Below are 15,587 nucleotides of genomic sequence, written 5' to 3'. Positions count from 1 at the left end.
TCAAACTCCTGGGTTCAAGCAGTCCTCCTGCCTCAGCCTCCTGAGTAGCTGGGACTACAGGCATGAGCCCTGATGCCCCAGCTAATTTTTCTATTTTTAGTAAAAATGGGGTCTTGCTTTTGGTCAGGCTGGTCTTGAACTCCTGAGCTCAAGCAGTCCTCCCGTCTCAGCCTTCCAGAGAGTTAGGATTACAGGTGTGAGCCGCTGCGCCTGGCCTCTACTTAAATCTTGATAGCTCCCCAAAGAGATGACTTTTCTTTGCTTTGCTTTCTTTGCTTTTTGGTTTTCCTTCTACTTGGAGCAGTCTTTCAAGGGATTTGCCATTTCCTCATAATTGTTTTGATGGGAGAAAGATTTTAAATTGGGACACTCACACTGGCAAGAGGAAAATGTCTCTCGGAATTCCAGTCTGACTTTCCCCAACCCCTTCTTCCTTGCCACAGGCTAAGGAGCGGGAGCTGGAACTGAAGAACACCTGGTCAGAAAACAAGCTCAGCCGCCGTCAGACCCAAGCCAAGTATGGATTCTAGGGCTCTGGAATCGATTGCTCCCAGGATCTCCTGCCAGCCCAGCTGGCTTGGCCCCCAGCTTCACCTCTGGGACCCCAGCTGCTCTATAAGCCCAGGATCTCTTTCCCTGAGGACCCAGCCCTCGCCTCTGCGAGAATGAACACATTTGATAGATTTTTCTTAACAAAAGTAAGAAAATTCAGCTCCTTTCTGTCTTGGAGCTAGCAAAGACTCGAGTGATGCCTCAGAAGGGGCTCTGAGTTCTTGGATGGGAGTTTTGCTCCCTGTCGGATGTGATGAAATGTTGACCCCCCACTCCCCCTTTTTTTTTAAACCAGGGATGTCTGTTGAAATAAAACATTCAGTCTGACAGACACCGCCTGCCCTGTCCTGGATCTCAGTGTTCACCTATGTAAAGCACCTTCCAAACCGTCTTGAGCTGTGTTGATGATTGCTTTGGTTTTTTTCCCCTCTACCCACCGTCTAGCTGAGTTCATGGCCATTGAAGACCCTACAAATTGTATGCACAATTTTGTGTGGGGCAGGAGGATTTTCAAAGGGGCCTGTGATCGCAAATATGGAAAGTACTGCTAATCTCGGGTATCTCTGGAGACTGGAGAAGTCAGGACGTTCTTTCTGTGGCATGAAAGAGTTGTTAGATGTAAAATTCCACCCGGCAGGAGGTGAAGCGATGAAATGCCTGTCCCTAAAGATGATTCAAATTGACACTGGTGGTCATTGTCCTGCATTGTTTTGGAAACTTCACGTAGAGCTTGGGGGCTAGATAGATATCCTTGGAGACTTCCAGATCCCTAGACTTTGTTGGGGAAAGAGGTGGCAGGGTCTATAGACTCCAGTTACTGTAGGGCACCGTGATGCCCAGAAGCGACAAGACAGATGACATGATTCCTTCTTCTCAGGGCAAGGTTCAAGTAGGGATAGTCATAAAAATAGTGTGTAGGTCATACTGCAGACTACCACTGAGAAATGTGAAGGGTACCAGGACCCCAGTAGGGCTTGGATGCTGCGGTTTCCTGCAGGGAAGTAGCATTGAAGAAACTCCTACAAGAGAGCCTTGGATGCCAGGTGGAGGAGCTGTTGACCAGACATAGATGCTTGAGTCCATTGTTGCAGGGAAACACTGAGAAGAATTTGTGTTTAGCAGTCATGGTGACTGGGAGACAAGGCTAAGGCTAGAGGGGCAGTTTGAAGAGGTATGTGGTGGGGTCTTGGGGATGAGAAGGAAGAGACCGAAGTGAGGAATCTCACCATGCTTCTGGTTTTGTGTGCTGGGTAAGTTGAGGAGTCTGTTTCTCATTAAGTACAGAGGAGGGTTTCATCACTTACAGGAAAACCACCCGCTTATCTGAAATCTGACCTACTTCGGGTTGGAGCCAGACAGGGCTCCTGCATCCCACAGGGACACTAAGGCTGTAGTTGGCCAAATCTGTGCATCCAGCCAATCCTTCAGCAAGGAGCATCAGCCCCGGCCCCACTCCCACTGTCAAGAGGCACTGGGGGCCAGTTCTGAGATTTGCCCCTCTAGATATCTTAGGTGGTAAAGCAGGCTCAGCTGGGCCCAAAGGTCTGCGATCCCAATGAGTCAAATGCTTACTGTCCTGTATCCAGTATGCAGTAGACGCAGCCCTTCTCACCTGAATTGGCGCACTCCTGGGATTCAGTAGTTCAGCTTTCTCATTTTAGGGGTAGCATCATGATGTAGCCGGAAGAACTCTGGGCTGGGAGGCAGGAGGTGTTGGGGCGAGACCCAGTGTCTTCTGGGAATGGACAGAACTGGGCTAGATATCCCTGAGGGTCTTCCTGCCTCCCACCTTACAGTTCTCCTCAAGTAGTTAGGCCACATTTTTTTTAAAGCCACTCTTTAGTCTTATCAAAGATGGCATTTTATTTGGTTGGAGTTTCCTGGACACTGAGAAATACTAACAAATTAGAAAATGGTTAGGCTGTGTTTGGGAGGGCTTCTTGGAGGTAGTAGCCTCAAGTTCTGATAAATAGGAGAGTGAAGACAGGGATGAGGGAGATTTAAGGAATGATATTGGCTAAAACTGGCATGGCAGCAACAGCCAATGGGCAGAAGGAGGGAGGTGCAAAGGCCTTGGTCAGAAATGGGTCCAGATATCCTGGGCAGATACTGGCAGGACGGGAAAGCTCTGGGGTGCAGCGTTGCTCTGACCAGGACAGCGGAGCTGAGGGCTGTAAGCATCAGGCTTGCACATGGATGACAAGTTGTCATAACGAGGGTGTTTCAGTGCTTCCAGTGCCACAGACCCCTCAGGAGGGGCCCAGTCGGGTCTGTACCCCAGCAGAGGTATTCAGCTTGCTGTCCGAGGAGCCCCAATGTATTGAGGGGCTGGTAAGTCCTGTGGGCCTGGGTGAAGTGGCAGGGATGCTGGGATGCTCTGGGCTGCGTGCGCCTGTCTGTCCTTGTTTACCTCCTCTCCCTCTGGGCTCAGCTCTCAGGTGAGCACTAGTAGAGGTAGGTAAGGGTGGGGCCTCAGTGATGACCGGCCCCCAAATGTCCCCGAGTCGGTTTGTGGGGTGTGATGTGCTGTGGAATCAGGACAGCTGAGGTTTGGGAGTTAGTAGCTTTCAATCCCCCTGCCCCTGAGCCAGAGTCACTGGTCACCTTACTGAGACCGTCTCAGTAAGAGACCGCAGATAGGTGAGACTGGAGCAGGAAGGAGCCGTCAGCGTCCGTCCGCGGCACTGAAGAAGGGGCTGGGGCTGTACCAGCGACCCTGTGTGCAAATGAGTGGGGCAGTGTCTCCATTTCATAAGGAATGTGGGGAGCAGTGGCACAGAAAAAGGGTTCCCCGCCAAGGGTTGCACAGCTGGTTAGCACAGTGCCACGACAGGAACCGAGGGCTCTGGATGACGTGGCATCATCTGGACTCCCACCACCCCAAGCTGTGTGGAGCCGAAGGAGGGCGAGGTCCCTGGGTCGCGCTCTGCCCGTGTCTAGCAGGCTTTGCTTCTCCAGAAACACCAAGAGGGTCACTACGCATTTCTGGCCCCCTCCCCACACCTGCCCCTTCTGTTATACCCCAAAATCTGAGGAAATCCTGTTTTCTGACTTTCTAATTTCCATCTCTTGCTGTATAGTAAGCCACTCTTCTGCCTCCTCCCTCTGCCACAAGGAATCTGCCACGAGGTGACTCCCTGAGTCTAATCTGAGACCTTTCTTGCACTTGCAGCCTCCTTCCTGATTTCAGCAGAGCCATCTGCTCCTCTCTCCCTCCCCACATCTTCTCTTGCTAGGAGGGCATTTAGACCTGAGGTCTAAACAAAAGGAAATGGAACCCCAACTCTGTTGACTCAGCAACCATATTTCTCCTTAAGCTGATTAGCACTGGAGTGGAAAGGAGGGGAATTGGCCAGTCACTGGAGCTGGCGCCTGTGCCAGGCTGGGGGTGGTGTGTGGTGGCAGCACCCAGGCATAGGGACCATGGCTTGCAGGAAGGGTCTAGAGGATCTCTGTGCCTCAGGCTGGTCCAGGGCCACTTGGCAGGAAGAGGGACCCTGACAGGCACTGATTGCCTTAACTAAGCTCTCGTAGGAATGGGTATGTAAAAACGGGCTACACAGATGGGACCACAGGAGTACCCAGGCCTGGGTGGCTTCTGGATTGGGGGTCGAGGGGCAGTCTCTGCTTTGAACCCTGAGAATGCTCCAGGGGCAGACACAGCCCTGCCTCAGAAAGCCCCCAGTCTGAGACAAAAGCAAGACCCAGGACGTATTCCTCCAGGTGGTTGGAGCCCTAGAATGTGAAGCTTTGCACAGGGGCAGGAGGCTGGCCCTGAGGCGGCTCTGGGCAGACAAGGCAGGGGAAGCATCACAAGAGGGACAGGAGAGGGAATGGGGTCCTGATGGAGGAGAAGGGCCTAAACCCAAGAGGCTAGGAAGACACCAGAGAATCCTGGAGCCACTTCAGGGGGGATCCCTGTCCAAGGACTCACACACAGGCTTATAACACACCTTCCTCCCCCCTGTGCCATGTTTGGCAGAGGGATTGCAGAGAAGGTGAAGGGGCTACCCCTCGACCGCACCCCTCCCTGTCCCTCTTTCTTTACTGGTACCCCTCTGTCCCCTCTGCCTCCGCCCCAGCTGGAGAAGGAATACTTTGCAGAGAGAGGTCTGTGTCCCCTGCTTGCGTCTCCCGGCCCTCAGCTGATAGATCTGTGACCCTCGCCCAGGTGTCTCTCAAGCCCCAGATCCCTCTATCCCTACTGCAATGGCAGTTTAACCACTCACCTTCCACGACATGGGGGAGAGAGAAAGTCAGAGACAGACAGAAGGAGCCTGAGGACTTGGAGCCCTGCGGGGGGAGGTGGTTGGTGATGATTTATTAGCCAGACAAGAATCAACAAACAAGTTCTAACATCTGTTCTCACCAAACCATTCCTCAGATAACAGCAGCCTTGGACCAGGGCCCAGACTCAAAGGCTCACAGGGCCAAGGAAATTAGACTCCAGGAGGAGAAACCAGGGCAGTGGGAGCCAGCAGGGCCCTCCTAGCATGCTTGCTTGCTGTCTTAGAGGATCGCCAAGCACGGAGCCCTTGGGTTCTTGGGGACTCGCAGGAGGGAGCCAGTGGGTATGTCCTTTAGAGGCAACGGACTCTGCATTTGCTCCTCAGACCTCCAGGCTTCTTTGAGGGGGGCCAGGCCTGTTGGGGACAGGGTTAAGCTGGGATCCAGCACCTAGGCCCCTGTGTGGCAGCACTCTGGAAAGCAGCCAGATTTCCTGTCCGAGGAAATCTTTGATGTTTCCTGTGGAGGAGAGTTTGTGGATGTGGGGTAAGGGACAGAGCACTAAATGGGAATCAGGAAGCCTGGGTTCTTGTCCTTGACCTTTGTCAAGTCACTATCCCTCTCTGGCTTTGTTTCCTTATCTGCACAGTGAGGGACTTGGACTTGATCTGTAAGGGCAGATGAAATGCTGCTCATCCTCCCTCCCTCACCCAAGGCAGACATCACAAATCAATCACGGTGCTCTTTTCTGCTGAGTTCAGATATGACCTTAACATCCTTTCCAATGCAGTGATCTAGGCAGCCAAGACCAATGGATTGGAGCTGGCATCCAAGATGACATCTTTGCCTTCTTTGCAATAGATGATGGCTGAGGTCCTTTCCAGCTTTGATCACCTATTGCTTGTTCCATCCATATTTCCTGAGAAGGGTGCCCAGGTGTGAGTGATGGTCTTTGGACCTGATGTTCTAAGTTATTCTCCCCCAGTTCAGACTCACTGCCTACTGAGGAGGCCCAAAGGGGAGCCACGCCTGTCCTTTGTCCAGAAGCATCTATCTAGAAAGATTGTGGGGAAGGGTGTGTCTCCAGGGTGATGAGGGCTTGTGGGGCAAGGGAGGGCCTTGTCCAGCCACAGAGTTCTCAGAATGCAGCTGTGGCCCACCTGGATTCTGCAGAGAGAAGGATAATCCTAGGTCACACCCTCTACCCTCTACCTCTTAGGCCTACCTGAAGTCTCAAGACCAAAACATCTGGTCTTAATAGACTTTGGCTTCCAGGTAGGGGGTCTAAACCCCTCTCATTCATTCATTCAACAAACATTTCCTGAGCACCTGCTCTGTGCCAGGCACTAAGCTGGGTGCTTTGGGAACAGAGGATAAGTCCCAGCCCTGCCTTCGGGGAGCTCACACTCTACTGGGGAAGGGGGAGCCTCAGGGAGATGGGGAGATGGGAAGAGAAGCGTAGCCCCAGGTGATCTGTGGCAGGTGTATGTAAAGCACAGTGGGTGGCCTCTGATCAGGTCAGGGAAGACTTTCCAGAGAAGGGCAAGCTGGTCTTGAGGATGATTAGAAGGTTGCTGGGCAGTGGGAGGATGGGCTTGCAGGAAGTTGCTGTAGGCAGAAGGGCTGGCGGGTGCGAACCCTAGGAGGCTTGAAACCACTTGGTGAGTTTGGAGAAATATGAACAGTTCTAGGAGGATGGGAGCAGTGGTATTAAGGCTAAGGAGGTGGGACACCCCACCCAAGTGTGGAAGGCCTCAGGGGCCAGGCAGCTGCTTCAGAGAGACCATTATGGCTTCCTTGGGGCAGAGTGGATCAGAAGTAGCAAGACTGGTGGTTAGGAAACCAGTTAAGAAACTCTTGGAAAAGTCCGGACGAGAAATGATGGGGTTTGGAACTGGGGAAAGGAAAAATCTATTTAGGAAGAGAGACGGAGCAGGAATTAGTGGCTTATGAGGAGGGTGGGGTGAGGAGGGAGGAGATGTTGAGGGAGCCCTGGGATTCTGGCTTGGCTAGTTGGCTGGCTGGAGAGCGATCAGTCAGGGTACACAACACGCGAGGGAGCAGTCTGGGGGGCTAGGGTGAGAGCGGTGTTGGCCGTGTTGAGTCTGGGAGGCTGTGGGACACCGGGGAGCTGACCGGAAGCTCAGAGAGAAGCTTAGATGGAGACGTGGAGCAGGGACATCGGCTCTAGGACAGCAGTAGCCGGCAGAGGTGCGGGTGGGTGTGAGCAAGCACCAGGGCTCGGGGAGAGCTGGGGCAGTGGAAGGCTGGGGAAGGGCCTGAGGAGGGGCGCAGAGGCAGAGGGAGAGGGCAGGGGTGGCCAGTGGGTCTAACACATGGCAGGAGGAGATACCGACTTGATCAGTGAGGAGATGGGCGTGGGGAGATGGCAGGGGAGGAGTGTGTGGAAGGAGGTCGGGAGTGCAGATGCCCCCTCCTCTGGGCTCATCTGAGATGACAGAGGACCCTGAGTGCCCTCCTTCTCCAGGATGGCAGGGCCATGAAGGCCAAGGGGGGAGGCACGGGGTGGGGCCAGCCCCAGGTGCGTCTGAAGAGGGCCTGCTGGACAACGTGGACACAGATGAAAATGCAGGCTCGGGTGGGGAGAGGCTGAGGGGGACCGTGCCTGGGGGCCTCTATTTTCTCTGTGGAGTAGGAGAGGGCGGGGGCTTGGCAAAGGTGAGGCAGGTCTGAATGACTCCTAGGAGAAGACAGGGAGCAACCTCTGGGCCTGGAAAAGGGCTGCTGGCAGCCTGGGCCATTCTGCTCCTTCCCACACCACCTCAGACCTCTGACCTCTATCCTGACCCAGGCATCCCGACCTTCTCCACCCTCCCCAGTCTAGTTTGCAGGAAAACCTTCTTGGACTAACTTTTCTCTGCACCCCCACTTACCTGGCCTCCTGGGACAGGTCTGGACCGGCACTTCTATGGGACAGGGTGCACGGGTACGGACGGTGGGCCTTCACCTTCTACCTCGGCATAGATGTTGCTGGGGGCTTCCCCGGGGCTGCCCCGGCCCATGGCGTAGAAGGCTATGGGTTCATCAGGCTCATGGTAGATAGGGTTGGTGGGCTTGGGGCGTGGAGCCTGGCGGGGTCGCGAATGGGGGCTTGTGTAGACTTCGGGGGGCAGCTGAGGTTTGGTGGGGATGGGAGGCTTGGGCCTGGGCAGCTGGGAGGGCTAGGAGAGAAGGTAAGGCCAGGGAGGAGTCAGGTGAGAGCAACTGAGGCAGGGCCAAACCTGAGCCTAAGTACTAGCCTGCACCTCCTCCCCTCTGGGCCCCGCCTCCTTCCTTCTTCCTCCCTTCCCTCCTTCCCTCACCTCCCTCACCTCCCTCACCTCCCTCACTGGGGTCTCCCCTCTTTTTGTCCCTGGGCTCCTCCTCCTCCCTCAGCCCCTCCAGCCCAGTGATACCTCCTTTGGCTCCCAGGCTCCCTCTTTTTGTGTTGGGGCTGGGGCCTGCCCCTGTTTGATGATTGGGCTGTACTGAGAGTTTGGGTCCTGGTTTTTGCTTCCAGAATCTGGTTCTTCAGCCCTCAGGGAAAGTCCTGTAGGCTCTGGAATCTGCTGGGAAAGGAGGAAGTCTGAAGGATTTGGTGTAGGAGAGGGCAGGCTTGGGGGGTAGGCAGGAGATCCCGGAGGACAGAATAATCTGGTCCAAGTGGAGGATGGAGGAGAGGAGACAGACACAGGGATTTGGCCTGGTCTGTGTTCCCTGGGTGAGGAAGAGGGGATGGATGGAGGTAGGGTTTGCTCTGGTCACAGGCCATATCTAGCATTAAACTTAATTTCTTTGGGAACACAGGGCCGGGCCAGGCCAGTCTCCATTTGTGCCTATGGTTGTAAAAATGCAACAAGGCTTTAGGAATCTTTAGCTTAAAAATTATTGGCATGGGGACCAATCTCCATGACAGTTGTGCATGTTTATTTCTATGGGTGTGGAAGCTTAATTTATGGAGATAAAAGCTAGAATTTTTAAAGCAGAGACTGCCTTGGGAAAGATAAGCCTCCCAGAGGGAAGGTTCCGTCCTACAGTAGGTGCGCTTTCAGCTCAGCATTAGCCCTAGGCCCATGAGCGCCCTCCACATGCCCGCTGATTCTGTAGGCCAAGGCCGTAGGGCTTGTCTCATGCTCCTGCCATCCATCAGGCGCATGTCTCCTAGTGAAGGTGTATTGCCGGCTTCATGGATCCACATCAGAATTCTTTTTCCCTGTTCCAACCCCCTCCTTGGCACTTCTTTCACGAACAAAAGGTAGCACCTCCACGCTGCTGCCAAAACAGCACCTTCTAACTCAGCCTCGACACCTCCACCTTCCTCCCCACATCAAATCGAACACAAATCCTGCTCCTTCCACTGCCTAAATATCTTTCACTTCCGCGCACCTTTCTCCACGCATGTAGCCAGCACCCTCGTTCAGGCCTCCTAATTCCTCTGCCTGCATCCTCCTGCCCTTCCAACCCATTCTCCAGTCTTCAGCAGAGTGATTGTACAGACTCCCCTGGCAATCTTTCAGTGGTCCCCTGGTGCCCCAGGATAAATCGAACTCCCAGGAGCTTCAGTGACAAGGCCCTGTGTGACCCTGGCATAGACCTTGGACTCCAACAGCTCTGCCTTCAGCTTCCTTAGTTCCAGCTGGCTCCGCTCACCCCCAGACTTCCTTACCCGCTGCTCCCCCTGCCTGGGAATCTGCAGGTCCCTGCCTATTCCTCACAAAAGAGGTGGTCCCCACAGGCACTGCCCCCACTTGTTTTTTTTTTTTTTTTTTTTTTTGAGACAGAGCCTCACTGTGTTGCTTGGGCTAGAGTGCCGTGGCATCATCCTAGCTCACAGCAACCTCAAACTCCTGGGCTCAAGCAATCCTCCTGCCTCAGCCTCCCGAGTAGCTGGGACTACAGGCATGTGCCACCATGCCCGGCTAATTTTTTCTATATATTTTTAGTTGTCCAATTAATTTCTTTCTATTTTTAGTAGAGACGGGGTCTCACTCTTGCTCAGGCTGATTTCGAACTCCTGAGCTCAAACGATCCACCCGCCTCGGCCTTCCCAGAGAGCTAGGATTACAGGCGTGAGCCACCGCGCCCGGCTACCCCCACTTCTTTGAGTCGACCCCAATAAAGCTCTGCGAAGCTGTTCTTGTCTAGGTCACCAACAACTTTTTCTGTTAACTCCAATGGACGATTCCTGACCCATTGCCACTCACTCTTCCTTGACTCACTTTCTTCACTTGGCTTCCAGAGTATCACCCTCTCCTGGTTTTCCTCCTCTCTGACTGTTCTTTCCAATTTTCTTTGTAGGTTCCCCCTCATTTCTGCAAACTCTAAATGCCGAAGACTTGGGCTTCGTTTCTTTTCCGTCTACACTGACTCCTGAGTGAGATTTCACCCCTTCTAAAGACTTTAGCGTCCATCTACGTGCTGATCACTCTCAGATATTATCTCCAGCCCAGACCTCTGTATTCCAACTGCTTACTTGACATCTCCATTGGAATGTCAAATGGACATCTTGAACTGTGCGTGTCAGAAACTGAACTCCTGATCTCCCCGCCCCACCCAGACTCGTTCCTCCTATAGCCTTCTTCATCTCAGTCAGTGACAACCCCATCTCTTCATCCTCATCCAATCTTGCGTAAACGCTGTCAACTCCACCTTCTAACCAGCCCCAGCATTGCACCCTGCCCACGCCTCCACCTCTGCTAGTTAGGTCCAGGCTGCTGTCGTCTCACCTGAAATACTGTAGTAGCCTTGTCTGTCGCAACCTCACCCTTGCCCCTCCCCACCTTGCCAGGTCATGTCACTCCTCAGCATGTAACTCTCTCCAGTGCTACCTCAACTCACTCAGAATAAAATTCCAAATCCACATAAGAGTCTATAGGACCCGTTTCCCTCACCTCGCTGATCTCATGTCCTGCCTCCATCCCTGGGTCCTGATCGCCCACGCTAGCTTCCTCGCCGCTCTCGCTCTCACTATTCTTCAAACACGTCATGCTGCCTCCTGCCTCAGGGCCTTTGCACCTGCTGCTCCTTCTGCCTAGAATGCTTTTCCTCCAGTCATCTGCATGGCTCTTCCCCTTACTCCAGTCAGGTCTCTATTTAGATGTCCCCTTACTGAAGAGGCCTTTCCTGACATCCCTATGTAAAACTGTCCCAACCCTGTCAGTCCCTATCACTGCTTTGTTTTTCTTCTCTGCACTTACTTTCCATTACTGGACATACTATGTAATGTTTGCTTGTTATTTGTATTCCTTACCCATTGTCTATCTCCTACTAGAATGTAAGCTCCATTAAGGTGGGAGTACTTTGGTCAGTTTTGTTCACTGCCATTTTCCCAGTGCCCGAAGGATGCCTGGCACACAGCGGTCCCTCAGAACTGCCAGAACTTGTTCAGGAAGGCCCTCCCTGCCGCTGCTCCCTGCCAGGCTAAATGGCACCCCGTATCCCCCCTGCATCACACCCTCCACACTTGATTCCTGTTCCTTGTCTGTCTTTGCAGCTGGAAGGTGAGCTTTGTGACCCATCTGTCTTGTCCATGGGTCTATTGTCAGGGCCTGCCAGCACCTGGCACGCTCTAGGTACTCAGTAAAATATCTCAACTTAAAAAACAAGCAGCCGTGTGCCCAGCTGGCCTCCCCTGTCCCCTCTGTCTCTGTGTAGCTGGGCTGGTCTTTTAAGGACTCCTCCCCAGGACCTATGTTTCTCCCAGGGCTTCCCGAGCAGATGTGTGGGCAACGTCGGTGTGGCTGGGCTGTCTGTGGGGATGAGAAAGTGCCTGGTGCTGTAGTCCTGCGCCTGGGCTCCGGGTGACAAAGGGCGCTAGCCTGAGACCCTGGGGTCTTGGGTCAGGGTCGGGGGGCGTACCTGGCGGGCCAGGGGCTCGGTGAGCGTCTCCCCATAGGGGATGAGCGGGTGTGCTGTGTAGTGCAGCAGCAGGTCCTGCAGCCGCGCGTGGGCGCTGTCCTCGCCCAGCACCACGTGGCGCCCGTCCTTGAGCTGGGCCAGCAGGAAGTGGCGGCAGCAAGTCCGGCTCCTGGAAGGCGCCACTGGGGTCAGAGCCTCTTCCTCTCCCAGGGCCACCAGCGCGGGGTGTGACCCCTACCTGCAGCAGCTGAGCAAAGAGCTCCGCTCCGCTGGGGGCCAGCGCCAACTCCCGCCCCTCCAATTGGCTCGAAGTCCCGCCTCCAGGTCGCTCGGCGTGGGGCGGGGCCCCCCTCACCTGTAAGTCAGCACGAAGGTCACCGCGCTCTCGCTGAACCGCACCAAGTAGCATCCCTGAGGCCTGGGCTCCAGCAGCCTCTCGGCTTCCCTGTGGGTGACGGAGAGGAGGTGGAACCCTGCTCTGACTCTTCCCGCCTCGCTTCTGTCTCCTTGGCTCTTATGAGGGATCCCTACCCCCAAGACAGCATGCTGAAGCCGCCAGAGAAGGGATAGGGTGAAGATGGGGAGGGAGGATGTGGGTGCTGCTCTCCCCTGCTGCGCTCGGACTGGGTGCGGCCAGGGGCCAGGGGACCCACTCAGGAGACCCACCCCCAGCCCTGCCTCCTCCCCTGGCCTCACCCTGGAAGGGCAGCCTGGAGGGGCTGCGACCATAGCCACAGGGATGGTGGTTAGGCTTCTAGATTTCAGAAGTCATGAGCTGAACTGAGGAGGTGAACAAAGAGAGACAAGAGAAGTGAGGCTGAGAAATGGAGGCGGAGGGAGGATCTGCAAGGGCGGGAAGAAAGGGGAGAGGGCTGGAGATAGCCAGAGATAAAGATGGAGTAAGCCACGGCAGGAGAGAGAGGTGGAAAATATGAGGACGGGAGGCCTTGGAGACAGGAATATAATGGAGCCAAGAGAGGGGAAACTGAGGCACAGAGGGTTTTGAGCTGGCGCCTCTCCAATTATCTCCCCCAGGAGATAATTGCCTCAGTGAAAGGCCTGGGAAACTCCAGGAGCTGGAGCCTGGAGTCGTAGCCTTAATTTACCCCTGACTGGCTGCCGCACCCGGCACTTGCCCCTGCCCCCCTCTGGGCCTCCTGGGTGACTCACCTCCGGGTGATGAAGCCATGGAACCAGGCAGGGGCCGCCCCGTGCTGCAGGAGCGAGTGGGCCTGGGTCTTCTGGAACCACGCCCGGATCTCGGCCTGTAGGGACAGGCTTCCTTCCCCAGGCGCCTCCTCAGCCTGGTCTGGGGGCTGGGCGGCCCCAGGGCCCTGGGGCAATACCTGGATAGGGGAAGAGTTCTAGGAGTGGGAAGCAGCCATGAGTGGCCCTTCTGATTCCAAGTCAGCTGCCACCTTCTTATCCTGAAACCCAGCTCCTCCTGCCTGTTTTAGGGTATAACTGACCAAAAAGTTTTTCCTAAAGTCTAATTTAAATCCCTTCCTCAGTTTCAGCTGTTTTGGTTTCCAAAGATTCTCCTTCCTCTTCCCTCTGGGTCCTACGGACCTTTAACCCAGTAGCCGCGAGCTGTTAAATTGTGCTCAGAGGTGAGAGAGGGATCAAGGCCTTGCGGGTGGACAGAGTCTTTCCCTGGCCTGGGGATGCAGGGGGATGATGCAGGAAGTCACCCCAGAGTCCAGAATGGGGGGGCCTTACCCTGCAGTAGGAGGTTCCCTGATGGCTGGGCAGGGGGGAGGGACGGAGCCGGGGATCTGGAATGCTCTGGGCAAGGGAAGCCCGCCGACATACAGAGGCAGACGCCTGTTTCTGCCTGTTTCTGGTCACCTGTGGGCTCAGCCTGAGCTTCCTGGGGCAGAGGAGCCACAAGGGGGCAAGTGGGCAACTCAGCGCATGAAGAAGGCACTCACCATTTTTGTTCCCTGCCTCTGTGCCCCGGCCCTGTGGGCAGCCCCCGTCATTCCTGCTCCCTCCCTTGGTGACCTCGGTCCATCCACAAGTCTACACCCATGTGAGGGCTGGAGAGATGAGGAGCTGCATGCCGCCCCCCCAACTCACCCCAGAGTGGCCCGCTGGGGCTGTGCCGCTGGGCTGGGCCTCCTGGGCCCTCAGGGTCTGCAGTCTGGGCCCTGAGAGCAAGCCCAGGCCCTCGCAGCTCCTGCGGGTCAAGTCCACGGGCTGGAAGGTGCTGAAGGTCGGGGTGGGGGCTTCGGGACTCCCTGTTAGCACAGAGAGGGCTGCTGGGGTTTCTCAGAGAGGGACGGCCTCTCCTCTGCCTCCCAGCCTTCCCCGCAGGCTCAGAGGGGCCGCACAGGCCTGTGACCGTGGAGCTGGAGGGCTGGGATGGTCTTGACAACAGGAGAAAGGCAGCAGGACAGCAGAGCGGGATTTCTCAGCGATAAGGAGTAAGGAGCCAAGGCGGCACAGAGAGCTAATGCCCACGGAGGGGGTTGTCAGGGAAACCGGGTGCCAGGAAGGAGAGCCTGGGAATTAGGCCGGCCTTTTCATGGCCCCGAAGTCCTAAAGTCTCTTCAGGGCAGGCCCCTCTTCTGGCCCAAGATCCTCTGCCTCCCAGTCCCCTTCATCCTCTCGCTCCCTCCTCTCTCCTCTCTAAGAAGCACTCCGCAAGCCCTGTCACCACTGTCCCCAGGGACATGAGTGGACATGGAGGCCCAGAGAGAGAGCAGGGGTTGTGGGTACCCTCCCAATCAGCCTTGCCAGGTCTGGCGTGGGGTGGGGCCCCTCACCTCTGAAATGGGAGCTCAGGTCAGGAGAGCAAGCGGGGCATGGGGGTCTTGATGCCCCCTCCCGCCAGCATTCTCAAGTTTCACACTTACCTCGGGGGCATACCTGGGTCAGGGGGAACTCCATGGGGCCAGCCAATGAAGGGATCCCAGCCAGAGCAGGGTGTGTCTGTGTGCTCTTGAAAGGTGTGCACACTCAGCAACTCATCTCTCTTCTCACCCCGGCCCCTGGAGGCAGGAAATGTCACCTTACCCACAGCCTTAGCCCCAACAGAAGACCCACGTCATGGAAAGCCGTCAGGCAATTGGCCCACCCCCGGAAGCTGTGCAGCTGAAGGTAGTGGTGGTATGGCAGTGGTGGATATTTGTGTCACTCTGCGTTTAGGTGTTGGGAAGTCCTTACTGCTATCTGACCTCCATCCCTCCTGATTCTTTCTCTGCTCCCTCACCCAGACTAGTACTTCCCTTTCTCTCTTTCTGGGTTTCTGCTTTCTCCCTGAAAAATCTCCCACAGGTGCCTTGTCTCTTGGCCTGCTCTGAGCGGTGGGAATGGGAATGTCGATCTCAGAAGGGTACGCCCTGTTAGGTGCTCAGGGCTTCTTGGAGATTATTACTCAGGATTATACTTTGAGGAGACATGAGGAGGGGAGGGGGCGGGGCTGCAACAGGAAGGATGTGGGTCAGACTTCTGGAAGGATTTTTTGAGGTCATGTGAAATCTGTGAGATAAGGGCTTAGGGAGGAGGGGCCCTGGCTTCCATTCTTGAGCAGATAATGGAGCTGGGCTAGGGCAAAACTGGGCAATCCTGGAGGAAGAGAGAAGAATTTCCTCCAGCTAAGCAGGTTGTTATTAGTAGCAACACTGTTAGCAGTTGTTGTTAATAACATCAGTGATGATGTCTTAAACTTCTGTTGTGCTTACACCCACTGCCACGTCAGAGGACCAATCCTATTTCTCTCTCATTTGATCCTCACGAACTAAGAAGGGGGCAGGGAACATTATCCCCATTTCCCAGAAAGGTGAACTGAAGCTCGTAGAATTAAGTGCCTTGGCCAGGGTCTTTCAGTGTCTCAGAAGTTGGCGTCAGAGCTGGGACTTGAAACTAGGTTTCCTTTCACTAATTCCACTGGGATTTAGGCCAAAGGTTTGTGACTATGTACCAGGCACTGTTCTTTTTGCTGAGAA

The 15,587-nt window shown here is 55.1% G+C and overlaps 2 protein-coding genes across 2 annotated transcripts in view; one reads left to right on the top strand and one right to left on the bottom strand.

Annotated features, from left to right (window-relative positions):
• PRCC (papillary renal cell carcinoma (translocation-associated)) overlaps window positions 1-885 on the top strand; it is a 30,958-nt gene extending 30,073 nt beyond the window's left edge. Inside the window, exon 7 of the mRNA XM_012658706.1 lies at window positions 444-885. Coding sequence (XP_012514160.1) covers window positions 444-530 — 87 coding nt within the window. The 3' untranslated portion in view covers window positions 531-885. The remainder of the gene's footprint in view (window positions 1-443) is intronic.
• A 3,965-nt stretch (window positions 886-4,850) lies between these two features.
• On the bottom strand, window positions 4,851-14,661 carry SH2D2A (SH2 domain containing 2A). Its single transcript, XM_012658490.1, is given in 8 exon segments — window positions 4,851-5,946; window positions 7,674-7,961; window positions 8,196-8,345; window positions 11,638-11,806; window positions 11,993-12,082; window positions 12,808-13,001; window positions 13,717-13,877; window positions 14,496-14,661. Coding segments are annotated over 8 exon segments (1,254 nt in total). The 5' UTR covers window positions 14,530-14,661; the 3' UTR covers window positions 4,851-5,778.
• Between the last annotated feature and the right edge of the window lie 926 nt (window positions 14,662-15,587).

This window comes from Propithecus coquereli, unplaced genomic scaffold (assembly GCF_000956105.1).
Source record: "Propithecus coquereli isolate 6110/MARCELLA unplaced genomic scaffold, Pcoq_1.0 Scaffold59, whole genome shotgun sequence".
Taxonomy (NCBI): Eukaryota; Metazoa; Chordata; class Mammalia; order Primates; family Indriidae; genus Propithecus; species Propithecus coquereli.
Note: the sequence above shows the minus strand (reverse complement) of the source record. Positions and strands in the feature narration are given on the sequence as shown.